Source organism: Alternaria viburni, assembly GCF_023758015.1.
Source record: "Alternaria viburni strain BMP 2772 chromosome Unknown scaffold_27, whole genome shotgun sequence".
Classification (NCBI taxonomy): domain Eukaryota; kingdom Fungi; phylum Ascomycota; class Dothideomycetes; order Pleosporales; family Pleosporaceae; genus Alternaria; species Alternaria viburni.
The window spans coordinates 75,245-97,241 of NW_026055796.1; the positions used below are offsets into that span (position 1 = coordinate 75,245).

The 21,997-nt window shown below is 51.7% G+C and overlaps 8 protein-coding genes across 8 annotated transcripts; 2 read left to right on the forward strand and 6 right to left on the reverse strand.

The window, feature by feature from the left end:
- Nucleotides 1-186: 186 nt before the first annotated feature.
- On the forward strand, nt 187-1,992 carry J4E79_009805 (uncharacterized protein; the record flags this gene model as incomplete). Its single annotated transcript, XM_049358646.1, has 3 exons — nt 187-298; nt 348-1,805; nt 1,964-1,992. 3 exons carry the CDS (start codon nt 187-189, stop codon nt 1,990-1,992), a joined length of 1,599 nt encoding a protein of 532 aa, XP_049206749.1.
- Nucleotides 1,993-2,550: 558 nt separating this feature from the next.
- ALTA7 (Minor allergen Alt a 7) lies at nt 2,551-3,388 on the reverse strand (the record flags this gene model as incomplete). Its single annotated transcript, XM_049358647.1, has 3 exons — nt 2,551-3,052; nt 3,170-3,225; nt 3,332-3,388. The coding sequence occupies 3 exons, from the start codon at nt 3,386-3,388 to the stop codon at nt 2,551-2,553; spliced, it is 615 nt and encodes a 204-aa protein (XP_049206750.1).
- Nucleotides 3,389-4,709: 1,321 nt separating this feature from the next.
- On the reverse strand, nt 4,710-6,205 carry J4E79_009807 (uncharacterized protein; the record flags this gene model as incomplete). The annotated part of the gene is made up of 2 exons (XM_049358648.1): nt 4,710-5,873; nt 5,924-6,205. 2 exons carry the CDS (start codon nt 6,203-6,205, stop codon nt 4,710-4,712), a joined length of 1,446 nt encoding a protein of 481 aa, XP_049206751.1.
- A 3,551-nt stretch (nt 6,206-9,756) lies between these two features.
- J4E79_009808 (uncharacterized protein) lies at nt 9,757-12,066 on the reverse strand (the record flags this gene model as incomplete). Its single annotated transcript, XM_049358649.1, has 2 exons — nt 9,757-10,280; nt 10,344-12,066. 2 exons carry the CDS (start codon nt 12,064-12,066, stop codon nt 9,757-9,759), a joined length of 2,247 nt encoding a protein of 748 aa, XP_049206752.1.
- A 288-nt stretch (nt 12,067-12,354) lies between these two features.
- Nucleotides 12,355-13,734, reverse strand: J4E79_009809 (uncharacterized protein; the record flags this gene model as incomplete). The annotated part of the gene is made up of 1 exon (XM_049358650.1): nt 12,355-13,734. The coding sequence occupies one exon, from the start codon at nt 13,732-13,734 to the stop codon at nt 12,355-12,357; it is 1,380 nt and encodes a 459-aa protein (XP_049206753.1).
- Nucleotides 13,735-14,156: 422 nt separating this feature from the next.
- Nucleotides 14,157-15,984, reverse strand: J4E79_009810 (uncharacterized protein; the record flags this gene model as incomplete). The annotated part of the gene is made up of 3 exons (XM_049358651.1): nt 14,157-14,442; nt 14,490-15,723; nt 15,777-15,984. The coding sequence occupies 3 exons, from the start codon at nt 15,982-15,984 to the stop codon at nt 14,157-14,159; spliced, it is 1,728 nt and encodes a 575-aa protein (XP_049206754.1).
- A 760-nt stretch (nt 15,985-16,744) lies between these two features.
- J4E79_009811 (uncharacterized protein) lies at nt 16,745-18,140 on the forward strand (the record flags this gene model as incomplete). Its single annotated transcript, XM_049358652.1, has 2 exons — nt 16,745-17,864; nt 18,121-18,140. 2 exons carry the CDS (start codon nt 16,745-16,747, stop codon nt 18,138-18,140), a joined length of 1,140 nt encoding a protein of 379 aa, XP_049206755.1.
- A 1,800-nt stretch (nt 18,141-19,940) lies between these two features.
- On the reverse strand, nt 19,941-21,459 carry J4E79_009812 (uncharacterized protein; the record flags this gene model as incomplete). The annotated part of the gene is made up of 6 exons (XM_049358653.1): nt 19,941-20,644; nt 20,691-20,872; nt 20,928-21,005; nt 21,057-21,226; nt 21,277-21,386; nt 21,444-21,459. 6 exons carry the CDS (start codon nt 21,457-21,459, stop codon nt 19,941-19,943), a joined length of 1,260 nt encoding a protein of 419 aa, XP_049206756.1.
- Between the last annotated feature and the right edge of the window lie 538 nt (nt 21,460-21,997).

Consider the following 21,997-nt stretch of genomic DNA (forward strand, 5'->3'; position numbering starts at 1 on the left):
GTGATTGCGATGCTGTGATTGACGCGAACAGCGAGACGCGACGCGGTTTCCTCGGCAGGCACCCGACACTTAGCGGCAGCCCCACCCGCATGCAGGTGATCGCCAGTGAACCGCAACCGTCATTCCGTCAGCGCCTTGGAATAGACCACCTCTCGTCAAGCATGAAGAACAACAGCTCATGACAACATGGCCATCGACAAGAAACAGACAGCGTTGGCCTGTCAAAAATGCCGCACGCCCATAGACATCGACGCCTCCATCGACCAGCTCAATCCGGCCGCCTTCAAGCTGTTGACTGGTACATATCTATTCTGCAGACTGCCACGCATCAGACTAATATATTTTAGACTCGACAGTATCAGGCCAGCAGCCGGCGCCACGAATTTCCCCCAACCGCCAGTCGCGCCCTCCGAACCCGCCCGAACACCTCAAGACATATCAAGATGCGGCCAAAGACGCCCGGAACCCTACCTTCAAGCGCAACATCCAAGGCGCACCGCCTTCGGGACTCTCAAATGGCCCCCAGAACCCCGCCATGTCCTTCATCGACGTACACATGTCCGAGTCGATGATAGACCCACCCTCTTCAGCCGTCCGTAGCCCAGATCAGAAACCACAAGCAGGCGAGACGAAGCCGAACGCGAATGACAAGACACGACGGAAGAGCTTCTCGAACGGGCTGAACCTTCAGGGCGGTGCGAGTCTGTCCGATACACTGGAAACAACAAACCGCATGTTCGAGATACTATCAGCACGCTCCGACGTCGACCACCCCATCTGCGTAGAATGTACCGAGCTGCTCATCGAAGGCCTCCAGAAGCGATTAGGCGTAGCAACCCGCGAACGCGACGCATACGTCGACTACCTGCGCCGCGCCAACACCGACGTGCCCAGCGCCGAAGAAGTCAAAGCCGCCGAAGCCGCCCTCAAAGCAGCCAAGAAAGCCGAAAGCACCGCCATCACGCAGCTCGAGAACCTCGAAGCCGAAAAGGCCGAACTAGACGCCCAGCTCGCCGCCCTAGAAGTCGAGAGCCGGATCCTCGACCAAGAAGAAAGCGAGTTCTGGAAGAGCAGAAACGCCTTCAACACTACCCTGACCACTATCCAAAACGACCGCGACGCTCTAGCCACGCGATACGCGCACGATGCGCAGATCTTGAACCAGCTACAAAGAAGAAGTGTGTACAACGACACCTTCAACATAACCCACGACAACCACTTCGCCACCATCAACGGCCTCCGCCTCGGCCGCCTACCAAACCCGTACGTCGACTGGCCCGAAATCAACGCCGCATGGGGCCAAACCTGTCTCCTCCTCGCCACACTAGCCGACCGACTAAACTACAAGTTCGACGGCTACGAACTCTGTCCCATGGGCTCTACATCCACCATCACCCGCATCGAGACCAAAGGCGTCACTGGAAACACAGTGTCTGAATCAACACGCCAACCCCAATCCACAAGCGCCAACTCACCCCAAGTAACAAGACAAAAACTCGAACTCTACTCCTCCGGCGACTTCCCCATAAACTTTGGGTTTCTGCATAGAAAGTTCGATACGGCTATGGTTGCGTTTTTGGAATGTCTAAGGCAATTGGGTGAGTTTGTGGAGAACTCTGCTGCTGCGCCGTCGCACGTTGCAGGTGGTGTTGGTGCGGGTATAGCAGCGCCTGGAGGCGGACCGCCAGGCGGCGTCAAGATGCCGTATGAGATACAGAAAGATCGCATTCATGATCAGAGTATCAAGTTGGCGTTGAATAAGGATGAGGGCTGGACGAAGGCGTGCAAGTATACTTTGACGTGTTGTAAGTATTTGCTTGCGCATGCGAATAATGTGGAGAGTTTGGGGGCGAGGCGGCGGTAGGGGAGTAGAGATTAAGTTTGGGGAATGTGTGGTTTGCTTGTTTGATTAGATACCCCATTGATCTTTTTTTTTGTTTATAGACTTGGCATATTCTCTCAGTTATGGTAATGGGTGATCGTGACGGGTGACCACGAGTTGGTATATTGATATGATGGTCTTGTGCGTCTACTCACGTTTTTGTGGGAACTAGGGAATGAGTATTCTGCGTCAAGTGCTCTCAACTTCCAATTTCCCTCCCCGACTGTGCAACGTAAGTAAAATATCAATTTCCACAACTAGGCGATCACGTTCGAACTTAGAAGATGTATTTTTATCCAATATAGAGATTGGATGGTCAACTCGATCATCACAGGTCAAGCTACGAGGGCTGCGTTGATGAATGTATTACTTTATTTCATTTATCTCGTCGCGCAGATGTCTAAACAAGCGAACTATAGAGAGCGGAAGAAGAACAACAACGAAAACGTCTACATGATATCGCACTTTGCAGGCAATCCACACGGACCCTCCTTATCCTTCTCTTCCGGCCCCTTCTGCTGAGGCTGCGATGAAGAAGCAGCGGCAGGAGCAGATGTAGCAGCAGCTGGCGCAGCAGCAGTAGTACCGTTGGTCGCCGCTCCCGCTCCGTTTACTCCCTCAACGCTCTTCTCACCCACAGCATCGTCAGCAGTCTTTCCGCCATCTAGTCACTGGTGGGCCTTAGCAACCGCCTCGTAGAACGCCTTACCCTGAGCCTTGGCAATGTTAAGCTCAAGCTCAGAGGGCTGTCTGCTACCATCACCAGCGGAGAAGGTACCAGCGCCCCAAGGGCTACCACCGTGAACCTCATCGAGGTTAGCAAGCATGCTGAACGCAGTCTTGTATCCGAGCGGCACGTAGATGAAACCGTGGTGCACAAGCGTGCTCATGCTGGTGATAGCAGTGGTCTCCTGGCCACCACCGAGGGTACCGGTCGACACGAAGACACCGGCGTATTTGCCCCAGAAGGCACCTTGTTGCCATTGCTTGCCGGTCTTGTCCCAGAAGGTCTTGAATTGTGCGGGGAAGTTGCCGTAGCGGGTGGGGATACCGAAGAGGATTCCGTCGAACTCCTCGAGGACGGCGGGGTCATCGAGAGTGGGGATCGAGGCGTCCTTGGGAGGTGCGTACATCTTGTCGAGGACGTCTTGGGGAAGGGTCTCGGCGACTCTGGGAGGGGGTTAGTCATGTTCTTGGGTGAGATAAGTGACAGGGATGTAGCTTTCGCGATTGCAATAGCCAGCAGGAAGATCCCAGTGTTCGAGATATGGAGAAGGGAGTACATACTGGAAGAGCTTGGCGTCACCACCAGCCTCCTTGATACCCTCCAACTCAGCATCGGCCTATCCATCTCTGTTAGCACAAGCTCTCAATTGCCAGGTATCAATCGAGTGGGGAGCCGTTTCGCAACCAACAACAGCTCCCCATCTCAATACAATCGCAACATACCATCTTCTTGATGTGGCCGTACATGGAGTAGTAAACGATCGCGATCTTGGGAGCCATCTTGAATAACTTCCTGGGGGGTATCACAAAGAACGAGTAGAGTACGACGATGAGAGAGAGATGAGTATGTAGTGAAGAAGTAAAGAAGAGAACCTTCGGGGTGGGGTACGCACCTTCTACTTATACCCAGCAGCCAGCACCAGCACCACCGGGGGCTGGCATGTGCATGGTGCATGAGATAACCCAGAACCCTTGTCGACGGTCTTCGATCCCCATAGACTGTGTCTATCTCGCAATACATCATGCCATGGCTACTACATCATCCACCGGCCCAATCGCACCGAGCGAGCTTAGCTACCTAGCTGTCCTGTAAACAACTGCTTTGCGCCATTCTGCCCCTCATAGCGCTCCTCACTATACCCATCGAAGTAAAGCTCGACGGTTAGCGCCCCACATATATACCCGGTGCAGTAGCGTCATAGGCGTTTCCGATGATTACATGAGCCTTTGGTAAGAGATTGTCAATTCGTTTTTTTTCTGTTTCGCTGGGGAAGGTACGTTGTTGGTAACATTCCTCCGGCTAACCTGCTGCATCGCGAGTCAATTGGCAAAGGAACCCACCATCCCGGGCCCGGCAAGTACTTTTGGCTGATGCGGACATCTTCCGCGCTCCCGTGCCTCTTATTCAGCAGACAATCGGTCGGTGTTCGGCGTGTACGGGACCTCGACCTTACTCTAGGTTGGTAAGCTCCCATCGCTCGGATAGAGAAAGAGGTTGGCTTCCGGCGTACATAACGGATGACCATGCGGTGTGTAAGCAAAAAGCGCGGAAAGCTGTACCTGGGCTTGTCTGCTTTGGGAGGGTGTGGGTGCGTGGACTGCAGGTGCGGGGTGTTGGTCTTTGATCGCCAAGGTGTGGAACCCGTTGGCAAAATTGGAGCTTTCGCGAAGTTTCTTATCAATCGTTTGTTGCCATTCTCGTGATCTGGAGTTGAAGCAAGTTTCCTTCGTCGAACATGTGCGAAAACTGTTTGCATAGATGGACGACGGGACGATTGTCAGATGAGTGTGAAGCTTGATTTATTATACTGATTTGAAGTTGAACGCTAAAATGCTAACAAACTGCAAGATGGAGAAAAAGCAATAGACGCCCCGCCATCCCAAGTGATCAATACGCAGTATTCGCTTTTTCGGAACATGGCCATGTTCTCGTTATGAATTTCCCAAATGCATGAATACAATGTGGCTGCTCCAGCCTGGTATCTCTTTGGCTCCAGGCCTGTCGCTCATGCATGTGGTCGTAATTTCGTAAGTATAGGTTTCGCAATAAAAAGTTTACAGTTGAAGTGAAATCGGCCGTTATCAGTGGTTTTATCCACAATCAGGTTTGGATGGAGAGGAGCCTCCTGCGGACGCCGGCTAGGAATTCGGCTTCGTCGATGCGCTGGAACTGCGCCTCCTCCTCTTTTCCGTAAAGGCCGGTGCTGCCGTAGGGTCCCTTGCCGCTGAACTCGACGTTCTGTGGCCAGTGCCCGTCGGACGAGACCTGCGCCAGCGAAAAGTCGCCATGGACGGATTGGAAGCCGGGCTCGAAGATGCACTCTGCAAAGAAGAGCTCAACGTACAGCTCGCGAGGAATGGCACTCTGCGCGCGGAGGCGGATGAAGCGACGGGCTTGCTCAAGAAGCTTCTGCAGGGCGTCGGTAGCTTCGTGGGTGGAGCGGCCGTCCTCGTGCTCACACAAGTGCAGAGCACGTACCTGCAGGTCGCCTGCGAACTTCGCATTGTCGTTGGAAAAGAGATGGGAGCACACGGAAGGAAGAGAGATGGACAGAGTCTCTAGCTTTGGGCAGTTCCGGAACGTGTCGCAGAGATGCTCGCAGTCGCTCGGCGATCCTGGATGCGGGTGCCAGAAGCCATCCTGTGACCGCGGGCTGTGCTCAAGGACCCGGAGCGTCTTCCGAGATGCTTTGACAATGGCCATGACACCATCGATGGTGATGGAGGAGTTGCAGGTCAAGTGGAACTCCTCCAGCTGAGTGGCAGTGCGAGCGATGGCGAAAAGATCCTCGTCGGTGATGGGCATGAAGCTAGTGTCGCCAAAGATCTTCAGCCGCCGCAGCTGGCTGAAGTTTACCGACTGCAGTGGCTCCAGATCAACGATGTTATCCTTGTCTGTTGCTTGCTGTGAGGTAGGGTCGACACATTGGAGTTCCAGCGACTGGAGTGGTTTGCCGGTGCCGGTGAGCACAGTGCGCCAGGCCTTGGCGTCCACGTGACGGATGGTGGTCCATGGAAGAGAGAGCGAGGTGATGTTGGTGCAGTTCTTGAGCGACTGGAATACCAGACGATCAGTCTCGGCGGTGTAGAAGCCGTGCACCCACATGCGCTTGATCTTGGCAGCTACCTGTGGGTAGTCGTTGCAGATGCTCACAGTCCGCTTGAGAGAAGCGAATGGGTCGCGGTAGACCGCTGTGCCAGTTGGACGGTCAATGAGCTCGTACAATGGATAGCTCTCTCGCCTGTTGGAAAGTTCGGCCCATCGCTATGCCATGTTAGCACTGTGTCGATTGGAGATGTGTTGCTCTTGCTTACCTCTCCGCCCTTCCAGCGACGGATGTAGACGTCCTTGATGGAGTGCTCCAAAGCCCACTCGTGCCACTTCCAACAAACGGATCGTAGAGTGGCAGTTGCGTCCCACTTGAGGAGCTCTGGCGGGACCGGGCCTCTCACATAGCGCTGGAGCTTGGCCCTCTCGAGAGGCAGTGGCGCCTGCTGGAGACCAAATGTATACGTGGGGCCATCACGTATATTGGCCTTGGTGACCTCCTCAAGGATCTGGGTGAGTACTTCGTAGGGGAAGTCGTTGATGTGCATTGAATGATTGACGGTGGTGACGGTAGGGTGACTCGTTGTCTGGTGGTGTGAGAGCAGGTGAGGGATCCGTGGGTTTATGTATTGGTGACAGGTCAGGCAGTTATTCCAGAGTGAAAGGCACTCCGGGGCTCTTATAGTCAGGCAGCACCTACCGCAGAGATTTATTTGGACAAAGAGCACCGTGGTTCATTGTTAGTCAGACGTCTTGTGTCTTCCCCAGGTCCATGCACAAGCGCCAACGACTCGGACGCTGGGCCGACATGGCTCTGAGCTAGAAGGATCACTTCACAGCCCAACCGAGCCAATAGGGCAGCAAGCAGCACGTCGCACGCGTATAGTTTTGCGATGGAAAGTGGTTGTGAGGTTAGGTTCTCTTTACGTCACGGTGGCTTGGCGGGCTCGGGTTTGCTGGGGCGGCGAAGCAAAGCAGAAAATTGGCTTCACGTGGCTCGTGGCTGGCGTTTCGATTACCCCCAGGAAATTCAATCCGCAGGCCACCTGACCACCAATGACACATGGAAATCTCTGACGAGACCCTCCGACCATCTTTCATCATCCCCGTGCCTGCATGGCGCCTCTCTGCTGGGTCCAACCTCCGTTGCTTCCATGCTGTCGCGTCGCGTCGCCTGGTCGTGATGCCGTACTCACGCTTCTTCTCACGACATCTCGAGCGTGTGGCTTGCTGTGCCATATTACATCCGACGCACCGGGCGCTTTCGACATCTCCGCTTCTCCAGGCGTTTACGGATGCGGCTGCGGGTGTCGCCATCGATGTCATGTCTCGCACCTTCTGTCGTCAAACTGCCAGCGTCTTAGCCAACGTCTTATGCAGCACAGCACGACCAGCCTTGCAACACCTATTTCCATTGAATACCACGAATCCAGAACGTGCTGGATTTTCTTGCTCGCCATGCAAGGCACGTCGCACGCTATGCCATACGCACAACTCATGTCATGACCTTCACATCCAAGTGGATCGTGCAAATTCTCCTCCTGCATGGGCTCATCCTCCTGGTGACACGTATTTTCCGGTCTGTTGCATGAGTTGGAGCTTAGGCCTCTCACCATCGTGTCCATCTGGGCTTATTTGGTAATATCTTACGTCTTCGAAACTTCCCCGCTATCCGACTTCTCCACAACCAAGAATCGATACCGTTACGGGAACTACTCTAGCTCACCACTTGAGCCGAGCACACTACACAGCGATCCCCAAACAGCGGAAGTAATCAGGGTACGAAGTGCTGACATTGATTAGAATGATGCAATCGCTGACGGCATATTCGACGGGTGTTTGCGCAAACGAGCACAGCAGACCGTTCACTGTATCGACTGTGCCTCTCCACAGCACCCCAGTGTCCATCTTCATACCCCTAATTTCCTTTCTCGGTTTCTATGAGCTAAGGAAATACGCTACCCCGCAAAGATCTCAAAACCCCTGGCCAGCTCGCTTCCACGAAGCTCATCTAGCTCAGAGACGATCACACCGGCAAGCTAGGCTTCGGGATAGGCATTCCGTTTCCACTAGAGCATCGGCTTTGCCTGTTATGCCGCTGCGAGCCTGCTCGCCCATGGATGCCGGCTTCGCTGTTCGTCCGGCTGGACGTGCGCCACCGATACCTAGGTAGTCACGGGGCTGTACGACTCAGCTGACATGGTCCTCCTTCTCTGTCTTTCGCGCTTAAGCCTAAGAGGTCTTTTTATAAGAGTACTTTAGTTATATATATTAAGAAAGAAGATATTTAGTAATAGTAGTTTACTAGGCTATTTATCTAAAGTAGTTATCTTTATATATACTTATAGTAGTAAAAAATAACTCTATAATAAATATATAATAAGTTATTATAATAAGTTTTATAATAGCTTATAAAATAAAGATAGCTTATTTAAAACTAAATATAAAGCCTAACTAGCTTATATATAAAAGATTTTTTATTACTTTTTTTATCTTTTTATTATAATTATAAGTATAATAATTCTCTTTAACTACTTTAACTACTATTCTCTTATTATTACTAATACTTAAGTAGCTTATTTTACTTTTTTAGTTTTTTTTCTACTTTTTAAATATAAGATTATCTATTATATAGCTTTATTTCTTAAGAAACTTTATAATCTATACTATAAAGAAAAAAAGTAAATAAAATATATACTTAAAATAAAAGTAGCTATTTTTTTATTTAAGAAGCTTAATAATAGTATATAATTTACTTAAGTAATAGTATAAAGTTACTAATATTTTAGTCTTTAGCTTTTTTAAGTTTTATACTAATAAGCTTATAAAGCTTAAAGCGCTACTTTAAAAGCTATTCTTAGTATAGCTATAGCTAATATATACTAAGTAGTACTTTTTTAAAATAGTAAAAAAAATTAAGTAGTAGCTAGCGTTAGTAAATATAGTAATTAATTACTATAGTAAGTAATTTTAGTAAAAGTAAAAGTAAAAGAAAAGCTAGTATTATAAGTTAATTTTATAGCTTTATAATATTTACTATTTACATAGGTAGTATTATAGAAGGAAAAAATCTGCTTCTAGACTAGCGCCTTAGCAAATAAAACTAGGATTACATTAATACATTAAGGGAGCTAACATGGTCCTACCAAGCGCTAGGAGCCGCAACACCACCGAGCAAGTATCGTGACCTTCCATTTTCGCCCCTGATTCAAGAGGTGCTTCATGCTGCCACGTCGGTGCCTCCCGGATGCTGAGTCGGTCGTAGTGTCCGTGCTTCCCGGTCGGTGCGGTGGCAGCGCATCAACAGCATCACACGACGTTCTGACGATCGAAGCAGTAAGTTGCCGCTCTGGTTCTGGTTGACAGCAACATGACTGAGCACACGCCGGGTGTTCCAATCTCCTAGACGGCCGTCAAAATCCCTGCTGGCATCATGTTGGACCTCTAAGCTCGCCGTATCCTATCTTGAACAACGGGAGATGTCTCTCAGTGCTACCTCCCGCAAGACACGCCCATGTACGCAAGGCTTCATCAGAGTAAGCTTCAGAGTACAGCTCTACGGAACTGCGACCCTACTATCGCCTATAAATCTTTAAGCCAACTGCTTGTCTCGAACAAGCTTTCGATCCTTATCTCACAGCGTTGAGGTCAAAGGTAGCTCAAAATCACCATTGCACAGGATCTCTGTACAACTTCAGACAATTCGCAGTAAGACTAGCACCCGCAACGTAGCATCTCCATCAAAGGTAGGTGCAACACGAGATAGGGACATCGGACATTGGGGACACGAAAGAGCCTCATTTACCCATGTTTCCGTTATTGGCGTTGTATCACATGAGATAGGGATGCGCCGTGCATATGGATTCACGGGTAGTCGTTAGTGCGGTGCATGGCTTTCAGCGATGCAATGGAAACCGGAAAACGTTAATGAAGAAAACATTGGGTATCATTCTGTCCAACTACTATCAAATATCTAGAACCAGACTGCTGAATCGGAAATCTATCACACAAGACCTCAACGAAGTCCTTACCAAAAGAAGCGCTCCGTCTATACCAACCCCAAAGAGAACGCCAAATCCCACATCTCACCTAGATCTCTCTATCCATCTTTCTTCCCCTCATCCCCTTTATCCTGCGGAACATGATCATGAATGAACTCATCCACCCAATCCTTCACCCCATCCGCCTTGTGCGTCAACCACTCCCACCAACTCTCCTTCTTTTCTCCCTCTCCCTTTTCATCATCGCTCTTCTCCCCCTCGCTGTCTTTCAACTCGTCTTTCCCTCCACTCGGAGGTGTAGGCCGACTAGGCGCATCCTCCAAACTCGGACTCGTGTCTTCCAGCCCAGACGCTGACGCCGCGATACTGGAGAGGGAGTTTAGGTCTGTTGCTGGCATGGACGCGAGGTTCGATGGTTGTGGTAGGGAAGAAGGGAGGATGGTGGAGGAAGAGAGAGTGTAAGAAGACACGGGGTCTTCGGGTGTTTCTTTCTCGTTGCCAGAGACCGAGTCATCGTCGGAGTGGAGGCCGACCGGCTTGAGGGGCAGGCGCAGAGTACCGTTGTTGGGGGCGGGGTTGAGACCGATGGAGTCGCAGACTATGTTGTAGAGCTCGATGTTTTCTGTTTTGGTGGTGTCAGTTTGCTTCCTTTTGTGTGTATGTATGTCAATATTTCGAAACTTACGGAAAGGTTCCATCCTGCTTCCGGCTTCGTGCGGGAACGCTGGGCCTCGGGCGATGAAGACGGCACGCATAAGCGGATGTTCATGATCGTATCCATGGAGTCCCTTGGGATGATACTCCTCGCCCGTCTTCAACCCCACCTCAACGTTGAACTCGTCTTTGGTTACAATCGCCCATCCCGTCTTGGGAACAATCCACAGCGGAGCGATCCTGTCGTTTTTGCTGAAGTGATAGCGCTCCGGCATATTCTCATCTCGCAAGTAGACATCGAGATTGGGGTTATCCTTTGTACGTTCTAAGAGCTGGTTGTAAAGACGATGGAGCGAGGCTGGGTCTTTAGGACGAAGGCCATAGAGCGGCCAACCGTCTGTGTGAGAGAGTTCGGCGGGGTCGATGAGGTCCTCGAGCTGAACCAGGCGGGTTTTGTCTGTTGTGGCCATGCCGTGGTCTGAGACAACGATCACGTTGACGATGTTTGTTAGGTTGCGTGCGTGGAGACCGGCTAGGATACCTGCCATCATTGTGTCGGCGTTGGCGATCGTCTTGCGGATTTCGGTGCTGTTAGGTCCGAAGCGGTGGCCGTCACCATCTACATCGGGGACATATGCTGCAATGAGCTGCGGTCGCGGTGTGTTTGCGCTCGCGCCGATGTCTTTGGGACCGGGAAGATCAAGGAGCTCCATTATGCGATCTACCTTCGTAGGCAAGACTTCTGAACCGTTGTACTTGTCGATGTAGGCAATCTCTTGGTTCAGGATATGTGCTTCAGAGCCTGGCCACATGTGGACTGCTGTCCTGACTCCTTGCTTCTCGGCAGTCACCCAGAGAGGCTCGCCGCCCCACCAGTGCGGTTGTAGACTGCGTTTGGGATCCGTGTAGTAGAACTCCTGCTCGAGTTCAGGGTCCCAGAATGTGTTTCCTACTACGCCGTGCGCTTCGGGATACATGCCCGTGGCCATTGTGTAGTGGTTTGGGAATGTGACGCTGGGGAAGCTGGGCATCATGTACTTTGGCGATATGCCCTCTGCTACGAACTGGTTGAGCGTAGGTGTGAGATTTCGGTATAGGAAGTCGGCGCGGAAGCCGTCAAGCGATATGAGGATTGTTGTCGGCGCAAAGAGTGAGGTGCCATTGGAGAGCATGGCTGCTGCTTCTTTGACATCTTTCGGCGTAGAGAGGTTGTACGTGGCTGCGAGGAGGACGACGAAGAGAACGATGATGGATACGTATATGGCTATCCGGCGGTATAGACTCTTCCTGCGTACCTGTAGTCCATTAGCTTCGCTCGCGCATCCGTAGACTCTACACACCTTCCTCTGCGACTCGCTCGCAAGTAGTCGCTGTTCATCGCTCAATGAACTTCTTCCCGATCGGAAACTTGTACTGGAAGCCCCAATACCTTCTTCCATTTCGTACATGAGCGCGCTCGACTCTTCATTGCCGCCTTTCCTGCGCTCCTTCATCTCCTTCTTCTTATCCCACTTTCCGACCTTGACGCTCGAGGCTCTGCGCCCCAACAAGCCCTTGCCGCCATCTTTCTGCGTAAGAAGCCTCTCGCGCTCATCCTCCGAATCTAAAATGTCGTGATCGCGTTCGTCGAGCTCGCCAGATGGTCTGCCATCATAGCCTTCGTCGTCGGAGGTGTGGTCGTACAGGGTGCGCTCGTCGGTGCCAGCATCGGAGCTAGGCACCCGTTGCGATTCGTTTTGCGGTTGCGAAGACATGATCGCGTCTTCAGGCGATATATTACATAGCTAGGTGGAAAAGAAACGTTGCGCCGCTACGGTGCTCAACATTTTGGGGGTCAGCGACCCCAGACGTGTCGCTTGGCATCCATGTTTCACGCGTGCAGGACGGTTATGTCGGTCGCGTAAAGGCGCTATTCGGTAATTTACTTTCACTAAACCTTCATCTAAAAATTGGGGTGAACAGAACATTTGACTTGACTTTGTGCATGCAGCAGATGGTAGATTATCCAAGATACTACATTCTTTCCGTTATTCAACATTCGTTCATGCCATGACCAAGATAACGTCACGGCCGGCCTTCCACTTAAGACCTGCGCCGGCTATCTTCCCCTTTGAACAAACCCACAACAGCAGCCACATATGCTCTGCAAGCTCTCCCCAATTAAACAGCTGCATCATCCCAAGAGTTTCAGAAGTACCCTTCTCTCGGTAGAGATATGCGCCCCAGCCGAGTCTGCCATCTTTCAGCGGTTCACACACGCCATCCCAAAGGTCTTTCTGAGCCTGCGCAGGCCAAGTCGACAAGTCAATGAGCCAATGACCTCGTTCATTGCCCACTGGATCGCGTGACTTTCCAATTGGTTTGAACTTGCCTGGATATTGTTCCTTCAGGGCTTCCAGGTAGGGTGTGACCTGCCGAGGCCACGTCTCCGGACTCTCTACACCTATCTTCGGTGCTGGAGATTCAACTATTTCCGGATAATCGGTGAAGTCTATGGGCGGACCGGAATCGTCGATTTCTTGCACCTTGCTGTTCTCACTGGCTTGGTCTTCTGCTAATGGAGAAACTGGCTTTGGCGCATCAGATGAGCGGACGCTTTCTTGCTGAGTTGGGACGACGCTGCTGCATTTGGGATGCACTTCTGGAGAAGCAGGCGTCTTGGCTTCTGATATATCGCTACCTATCTCCAGGCGCGTACTTTCCCGACGATTCACATCTGCGAGAGGTACCTGGGGCGAAGACTTAGCGCTAGGCGCATCCGGCTCTTCTGCTGTAGCGACGATCGCGTGTTCCGTTGTCATAGCAGGCGACGAAGAAGCCTCCTGCATGACATCCCTAGCGTCCGACTCGTCTCCGGATGTGTTTTCAGAAGTCATTGAAAAGGTATCCTGCAATTGACTCTGTAGTGCCAGTACCGCAGCTTGCGTATCCTCAATAAACGCCGTATCAGCATCCTCAGGACTGCTGGGAACATCTTTTATGCACCGCCGTTTGCTAGCAGCGCTTGACTTGGGAGTTGCTTGCGCTTTCCAGTTTTGATGGATACGTTCTAACCGCGCAAGCCGACTAGACGTTGGCGCAAAGTCGTCTTCTCCCACATCGTCGGACGACGCGCCGACGTATCTTTTGGGATATTCATCGGACGATAAGTGAGATGGGAAACTGCCGTAGGAATCTTTGTTGGTCGATAAGATGGAGGTATTGACGGACTCGCGAAATGAATTTCCTTTGTTTGGTGGCGAAGGGTCGCTCACTCGGGAAGCAGCAAACTGGCTCGACACATCGTGTTGTGGTGTCTCCTCAACGTTTTTACGATGCGGTCTAAAGTCAAGATAAGCGTCGGCCAAGGAGCGGTAAAGTTGGTCGTTTTGTCGAGTAGCCGGAGCGGAGATGTGGACCAACAGCTCGTGTTCATCGTCCATAGTTGAGTACGAACAGGTAAATCTTGAGATTTTCAAAATCCATCGTAAGAGATATATACAAAAGCGATCCAAGTAAAGCGCGCACGGATTGTTGTTACGTGAGAGGACGGAAGAGGTCAAGTGTAGACGAGGAAGGGTTCAGCGGGTTCATTGACGCGACTTGGCAGGTGCGAGTAAGGTCTGTGCACCTTCTCACGAACGCATCACCATACTTGTCGATTAGCATGTAACGGAGTTGGACAGTCGAAGGATATCCTCTCGATCTTCAAGTTCATATCACTGAATGTGTTTGTTCAGCTCGAGGACAGCATCGTCCAGCGTCGTCATTCAATGGTATGTCGTCTATCATGCATGCTATCATGTAACCATCCCTACGGATATCGCTGAAGAAAAGAACCGCATCCCTTTTTGTGACCCAAAAATTACTCCTCGTCATCCTCGTTCGGGGCCTGCATCTCCTCAATATCTTCCTCCTCGAAAGTGTGCATCGGTACTGAGTAGAGGCGGAGAAGAGACTTGTTGGGGTCCTTGACCAGGACGTATTTGCCCTCGTCCATGCGAAGTACCATGTCAACAATGGTACGGACGATAGCCCATCCGTTGTTGAGGTTGAGTGCCATCTGGGCGGCGAAGTCGCGGGGCTTGGCTGTGAGGACACCGAGGATGACGTGGTCGTTGTTGTTCTTGGGGTTGGTACGGGAGACGAAACTGTAGTCATGTTAGTTGAGTCGGATGTAACAGATTGAAATACGTACCCAAGCTTCATGGTGTCGGCCTTGGCCAAGATACTCTGCGTAGTCCATCGTGCAAGCTTGCAGGAGTTGTTCTTCATCTCAGTGGCGAGAACAGCACCCCTCTGGCTAGCCAACTTGGACCTCCAGTCGAGCGCTCCACCAGCGCCTTGCGCCTTGTTGTCGAACTCGTTCAGGGCCTTGATGGTCAGGTACTGGTCCTCACCGTTGATGTTGTTCTTAACAACAGCGTCCAACTCGGTCCGGACAACCAAGTGCAGAGGCTCCTCGTCCTTGTCCAGAGACAGATCGAAACGGCGGTACCTGTAGGCCTTGGAGGCTGGTGGGTCGGTCTCGACCTCCTCGTTGTAGAAGGGATGCTCGTGGGGCATGCTGACCTTCTGGCTCTCGGACTCGGTAACGACCTGGAGGGGGAAGATGTTGTTGATGTGTGTGGCTTCCAGCATCAGAGCACCAGGGCTGTTGATAGAGTCCTTGTTGCCCTCGGAAATCTCAAGCGGCGCGTCTGCGGCGTTCTCGTTGACAGTGACCATGTCCAGACTTGAGCCATCGCGCTTGTCGATGAAGACCTTGTTGCCCCGCTTGGTGAAGACCAAATCCCAGGAGTAGACCGACTTGGTGGCGCACATGAGCATGGAAAGAACACCATCGGTAGCGAATACAGTGCCCTCGTCCTTGTCGGCGAGCTCCTGCAGGATAGGATCGCTGGAGGTGGTGACATTGTAGGCGGCACGGTCGAGGACGTTGAGTTTGCGCTCCGAGGTCCTGGCACCGGGCTGCTTGTCGTAGCTGCGGTCGTAGTAGTAGAGGAATCCGTAGTTGTCGATGTCCTCGCCCTCGTGGGTGTCGAGGTTGAGCTTGCTGAGACGGGAGAAGTCAATCTCCTCCATGACGTTCCATTCGGGCTTGACCTGCACGGAGGCATCACGGTTGCGCTGGGGCTTGTCGTCCCTCCAGCCAAAGCGACGTCCTCCCCTGCCGCCACGTCCACCGCGCTGGTTGTCGTACTGGTTTCCACCACGGCCACCAACACGCTGGAAGGTGCCCCGCCCGCCGCGTTGCGCCTGTCCGCCCCGCGCTCCTCCTCGTCCACGGAAGACGGTGCCGCCGCCTCGTCCGAATCCTCGGCCGCGTGCTGATGTGCGTGTGTTGTCGACGACGGAGAAGGTTGCCTCCTCTTCGGCGGCCTGGATGGCGAAGGGGTTGGTCTGCTGGTTCGCGCCGTATACCTGCTGGTCTATCAATTCCATTAGCATCCATATTTTTCTCTTCCACCATCACCAAACATACCCCTGTAGTTGCGGTTGCCGTATTGCTGGCGTCCTCCCCGCTCGCGGTCCTTGCCCTCAGTCCAGTCGGCCATGCGCCCCAGCTTGTCCGCCTTGGAGTAAGGCGCGAACGGCACGCCGTCGAGCATCGACTCGCTGGTGACGGGCGGGCCCCATCCTGCAGTGTCGGGCAGCGCGGACACGAGGTCCAGTAGTGATGCGGGTGCCATTTTGTGAAGATGCGGTAATGCTGGGCGCTCGTTGTTGCCGCACAGAAATTATGTGGGCAGTCAAATTCCGCGCTAACGAAACGAAATTCCAAGGTTCCTACCCCGCGCTCTCTTTCACTCAAGCCATCGGCACCGAGCGCTAGATGCCATCATCCACTAACATACAAGTCCGTACAGTCCAGCAGTATATCGGACGTTCTTCTGTTATCTGTTCGAATTCTTCCTCGGATTGCCAGGGATTGTACGCGGAATCTCCCAGTTGTCTCCTCTCTCTACACCCGCCATCAGATTACATACGAAAATGGCGTTCCGGTGAGAAGGATGCACAATGCAGACGCCAGGTTCGGCCAGGTGCTAAACTGTGAGTGGTACATTAATATCACCTCTCGCTACACAATGAAGGAATTGCTGCATCGAAGACCGAATCTAGAGGTAGATGCGAGAGAGTTCATGCACACCACATCCTAGAACCTGAGCAGATACCATCTACGGCACACAGCCACAGCTACATGAGCCAATGAGTCCTCTGCCTTCTCGTATCATCCCACGTCTTCGGAACTAGGTGAGTGAGACAGCAGAAGAACAAGTTTTCACGTCCTTCGATGACGTATTCTTAAGCGTTACTTCGTCTCAACATGTCCAGATACAGATTTGGCTTCATTCGTACATCAAACTTTACCCAATTTCTTAGTACCTTCGAGGGCCGAATCAGTTTGTACGGTATACACAATGCGCTTTTGCTTCCTTCAATCTACGCAAGATGCAGTACGAGCCTCTCGACATGACGAAGAACGAGATTCGTGTTCTCGAGTTTCTTGATCTTCCTAGCCCAGTCTCAACCGAAGGCATCATTCGATGCTCTATCAGAAACGTCTCGCTGGGAACTCCTCGCCAATCCTACTTCAGGGGTCGGAAGCTTCCATCAATATGGGACAAATATACCAAGTCTGTGGATTCGCGACACTTGACCCTTGAACAAACGACACATGCTGGTCTACATGGGACTCCGGGCAGCGGCTCTCGTTACGACTGGGGAGATTTTGAAGCCCTGTCATACACATGGGGTGATACAAGCGAGACAAAGACTATCCAAATAAACGGTGTTCACAAGGACGTTCCACGCAATCTCGAAGAAGCCTTGAGAGCCTTGCGAAACCTGGAAGAGACCCTTTCCGGTATGTGCTACTGGATAGACTCATTGTGCATCGACCAAGAGAATATCGAAGAGCGAAATGAACAGGTCAAACGCATGAAAGAGATATACGGTCGAGCTAGAGCTGTTATAGTATGGCTGGGTCAAGAAGAGGAACAGGATGGAATCGCTGTTCAGATAATGCAACAATTATGTAACGGTGCGGAAGGCAAATACCCTCGAAACGACATGGTTCGTCGCGAATGGCCCGCCATCATCCCTTTTGCACAAAAGCCATATTGGAGCCGGTGCTGGATCATCCAGGAGCTCGCCATGAACCACAATGCGACTCTTTTTCTGTGCGGAGAGTTTGAGCTGACGAGGAAAATGATAGAATCTGGCGCCAGATGGGGTCTACGGTTATCACAGGACTCCGAGGATATCAACCATCAGTCCGACCACAAGTTGCAACTTGGTGCGTGGGCCATGGTCACCCACATGGATAATCTCATAGCTATTGAACATAAGGGAAATTATAGAATGGGCGTAGACTCTCTCCTGCATCTTATCCGTCGAGCCGGCGCAACTGATGAGAAGGATAAAATTTATAGCATACTCGGCCTGTTAGATCCTGCGATCTCCGCAGGTGTCACACCAGACTACTCGCTCTCGGTGCAGCAAGTGTATACGGAATTTATGAAGTCGGCTATTAATGGATCGGGAATATTGGATCAGGTCGTCTTTGCAGGTATCTCAGCTGAGCAAGGGTGGCCGTCATGGGTACCTGACTGGAGGGAGCCATTCCGACGCCACTACCCCCATTCTTTCAAATACTACTACGCGAGCAGATATAAACCTGCTAAATTCAGGTTTATCGAGAAAGAAAAGGATCGTACCTATCTTGCATGCAGCGGAGTCCACGTCGACACAGTCGATGGTATCGCAGCCGAACCACCTCTGGAATCTCATACTACGCAAAAAAGTGTTGTCTCTGATAGATACAGCGGTCAAACAGAAGGAGTAATCATGACGACCTTTGGTATGGGCGATGACGAAATGTCGTGGGTACTCTTTAACCTCCCCTGGAGTCTGAGTCACGACACCGACACCGACCACAGCCTTGCCAACGTTCCCTCGAATTCAGAATGGCGAAAACTCTTGCAGTTCAGTTACTTCGAAAGGTGGGACAAGTTCAGGAAATACAACAAAAATTTCTGCATCGGCGGCCGGAAGTTCCAAACTCTCTTTCTACAATCTAACGAGGGAGAGGTGTACATCCCGTATGTCCTCTCGATGATGCGTTCAGTTCTACTTTTGTTGGATCACAGAGCTCTTATTACGACAAGAACGGGTTATTTGGGGTTGGCTCCGGTAGAAACTCGCCTGGGAGATGTTGTTGCTATTTTGCTCGGCTGTTGTTGGCCAGTAGTTCTAAGGCCATGCGATGATGGTCATTACCAACTCATTGGTGAATGCTACATTCACGGACTCATGAATGGAGAAATCTTCGATCAGCAGCAGGACGAACATCTATCAGAGCAAGAGTTCATCTTGTGCTAGGAAGAAAATATAGAGCGCTGTCATCTCCATCAATCGCTATCACTCTCCGGATCCAACTTCCACGCCTCCCTCTCCTCAAACACCACCTCACATCCCCGCCCACTCAACCCCAAATCCCCCCAAAGCGCCCTGTCAGCCCCCTCCTGTCCCTCCCCTCTATCCCGCGTAACAACAACGCACCTCTTCAGCCCCTTCATCCAATCCAGCCCATACTTCCCCATCTCCTTGACATGACCCGCCGTCACCGCAGCGGGATGGAAATCCAAACGTATATTTTCAACCCGATTGACATAGTGACGCGGTATGCCCCTGACAAAAGAGGCGATAGTCTGAATGAATTGGAACCCGAACGTATTCAGTCGCAAGATGAATCCAGCCGTCTCGGCATGTATTTGTCGACACACCGTCCTTCTTGCGAATAGGTGGTGGAGTGGATACCGCTGAGATGGGGGTTTCGGGTAACCGAACGGTTCTACGTGGAGGCGGAGGCGAGGAGAGTGTGACTTCCAGACGGTGAAGACGGTGATGCATTGTTCGGCGAAGGCGTAGGTGTAGATGATATTTCTGATTTCGCCGGGGAGGCGGAGGAGAGGGGAGTGGAGGCGATTATGTGTGGTGAGCGGACTGTTAGCGGCTTCCGATGACAAAGATTTAAATATGTGATATGGCACAGGTGTCGTCATGTTACGTATCGGGGTGTATCAGTAGACATGGGAAGCTCGATTCAACCATCTACATAGGTAGGTGGCAAACCTATAAGACGTGTGCTTCGCAGGCTTGCTTGTTCCAAACACCTCAAGTGAAATCAGGTGGAAACACTCATCGAGCAATGGACATAAAACAGCGTCAACTTCAGATCTTCGGATCCATTACTTTGTTTTCAAGCCTAAGCTTTACATCTTCTCCTTCCCCTCTCCCTTTGTACAACCTCCCCTTCTTCCTTCTTCCCTCTATGCAAACGTTGTTGAAAACGCGATTAAAAAGTCTACTGATGATGAATAAGTGAGAACAAGCCGGAATTGCATCATACGATCCAGCATTGCTAATTACAAGGCTTAATAAAAATGTGTATATCCAAAGCGGGTCGTCAAAAACGTCAAATGTACGGTCTTTGTCGGATAGTCGTGAAGTATCGCTTGCGCTGCGATGCGTTGCGATATAATGCGGATGAACGCTGGAGTTCGATGTCGAGACGCGCCGCCCAGTCTATATGTGGTGAATGATAATTCGTCGCCGCGGGTTCTGATGCTGAATCAAGGCATGATTAGTCGGTCCGGCCCTTTCCATCAACAACTCCATTCGCCCTTCCATTCTTCTCACTCGTCTTCTTAGGAATAGTAAGACAGTTGATACCTAAGTAATCACAAATACTCGTAATGACCAAATGCGCCCACTTGCCATACACAACAGCAGCGAAGACGAAGTAAGCGCGGAGGTACCAGAGTTCAAAGCTGGCGGAGATGGGACCGAATGTCGTGCCGGGGATGGTGAAGTAGGGGTGGTTGATGAGCAGGGCGCCTCCGATCATTGGTGCGAGCATGATGGTCCAGTAAGGGAAGGGCTGATGTGTAAGATGCGCGAGGATGATTTTGGTTGTCATGCGTCCGAAGACTAGGGACATGGTCAAGCAGTAGAGAACAAGGTGATTGTCTTCCAGGAGCTTAGAGTAGGGTGATCCGAGCCAGGCCATTGTGGAGACGACGAAGATGACTAGTGGTGTCCATTCCTTGAGCAGGGGTAGCAGAGGCTCGTTCCTGGAGCGACGCGCTTTCGCTACGTTGACGATGCAGGCGGGGAGATGGGCGGCGAAGAAGGTGAAGAGGATGATGGGTACCCAGAGTTCCTTCAGGGTTACGTCGCCGATTTCTGCTTTGTAAGATGGGAAGTAGGTCGCGAGGGGTTTCGACCAGATCTCTGGGCCGAAGTAGCCGGACATGCAGATGAAGGTGCATGCAAGGATGAGTCCCTCTGTGAGGAGTCAGTAATGTCCACGCCAATCAAGCAGCTAACGTACCTGTAGGACCGTTGAAGTAGCCCAAATACAGCGTATGGGTATGGTATGTCTCCCAAGTCGAGAAGAACATGGGCAGCACAGGGATCAGCGCAGTAAAGGCGCCAATCTTGGTCGAGCCGTATCCAACAGCCGCCGTCTCGAGGAGACTGGCCAAAGTGCAGTTCAAAGAATCAATCCCATGGCTACGTCACAATCAGTATCGTGATATTGGCGCATTGGGCTGTGTTTATCACGTACTCAAAAAGTTCTCCCAGCGGGCTCGAGGTGCCGGTTCGGCGCGCTTGCTTTCCGTCGACGTTGTCCATGGTGGAGTACCTGCAAGGGATTAGCGCAGCCCTCATTCCCTTGTGCTGTTGTGTTTCTTACATCCACATGCCAAAGGCGAAGCTGTAGTATACCCATGAGGGCGCTGGTCCGACCAGATCCGGAATGTAAAGCTCGAGCAGCACGACGTTGCCCAGGATGAAGAAGAAGCCTAATAACGTGACGAGGTTCGGCGCCAGCCATAGCGGCAGCAGCTCGACAAAGGCATTCCACTATGTTCACGTCAGGGCGCGTTGCGATTGCGCGGGTGCAGGGTGCGTACGTAATGCTTGAGGATGTAGCGGGAGATGAAGGATTTGTCGACGCTCGAGTATTTGTAGGTCCTGAGGTGTTGCAGCGCATCTTCGGAGACGCACTCATGCCTCGCGGTTTCTGCGCAATTAACCATGTTAGCTGGATGCGCGTCTGTGGATCGTCAAGGGGGCGTACCTTTGCTCGGCGGCATGGCGGGATTGTGTGTGACGGGATGTGGGAGAGACATGAGTTTGGCGGGGCGGATTAATTTATATAAGGGTCGTGGCCATGTGGTGAAGCGGGGAATATGCGCTGCAGGTGCCGCCTGTCTCTTGTGGGATGGGATGAACAACGGGATGGCTCTGGCGGGCGTCAAACTTCTAAAGGGTACGGGTCCGTCGGCTCGGTAGAGCCATCTGCAAGGGTTGGTGCCATGCGAGATTGCACGTCATCGCTTGGCTCCAATCGCTCTTGCACGTGAAGATCACAGCCTGGCCTGGTGAGAGCATTACACAGTACAAAAACAAAGTACTTGAGATGCTAGTCTGAGACTGATGCGCAATGGGTTATCATTACATACAAATGCCAACGGAACAAACTGCTGTACAAGCTCTTTACACTGAGCTTTGTCATGTGGAGGCTCACCCTGCCTTCCGCTCACTCACTCAAAAACTCCAAATCTGTACCTCAACTCGGACGGCGCATCAACGGGCGTGGGCGCCGGTCGTTCCTTCAAAGTAGGTCCGCGT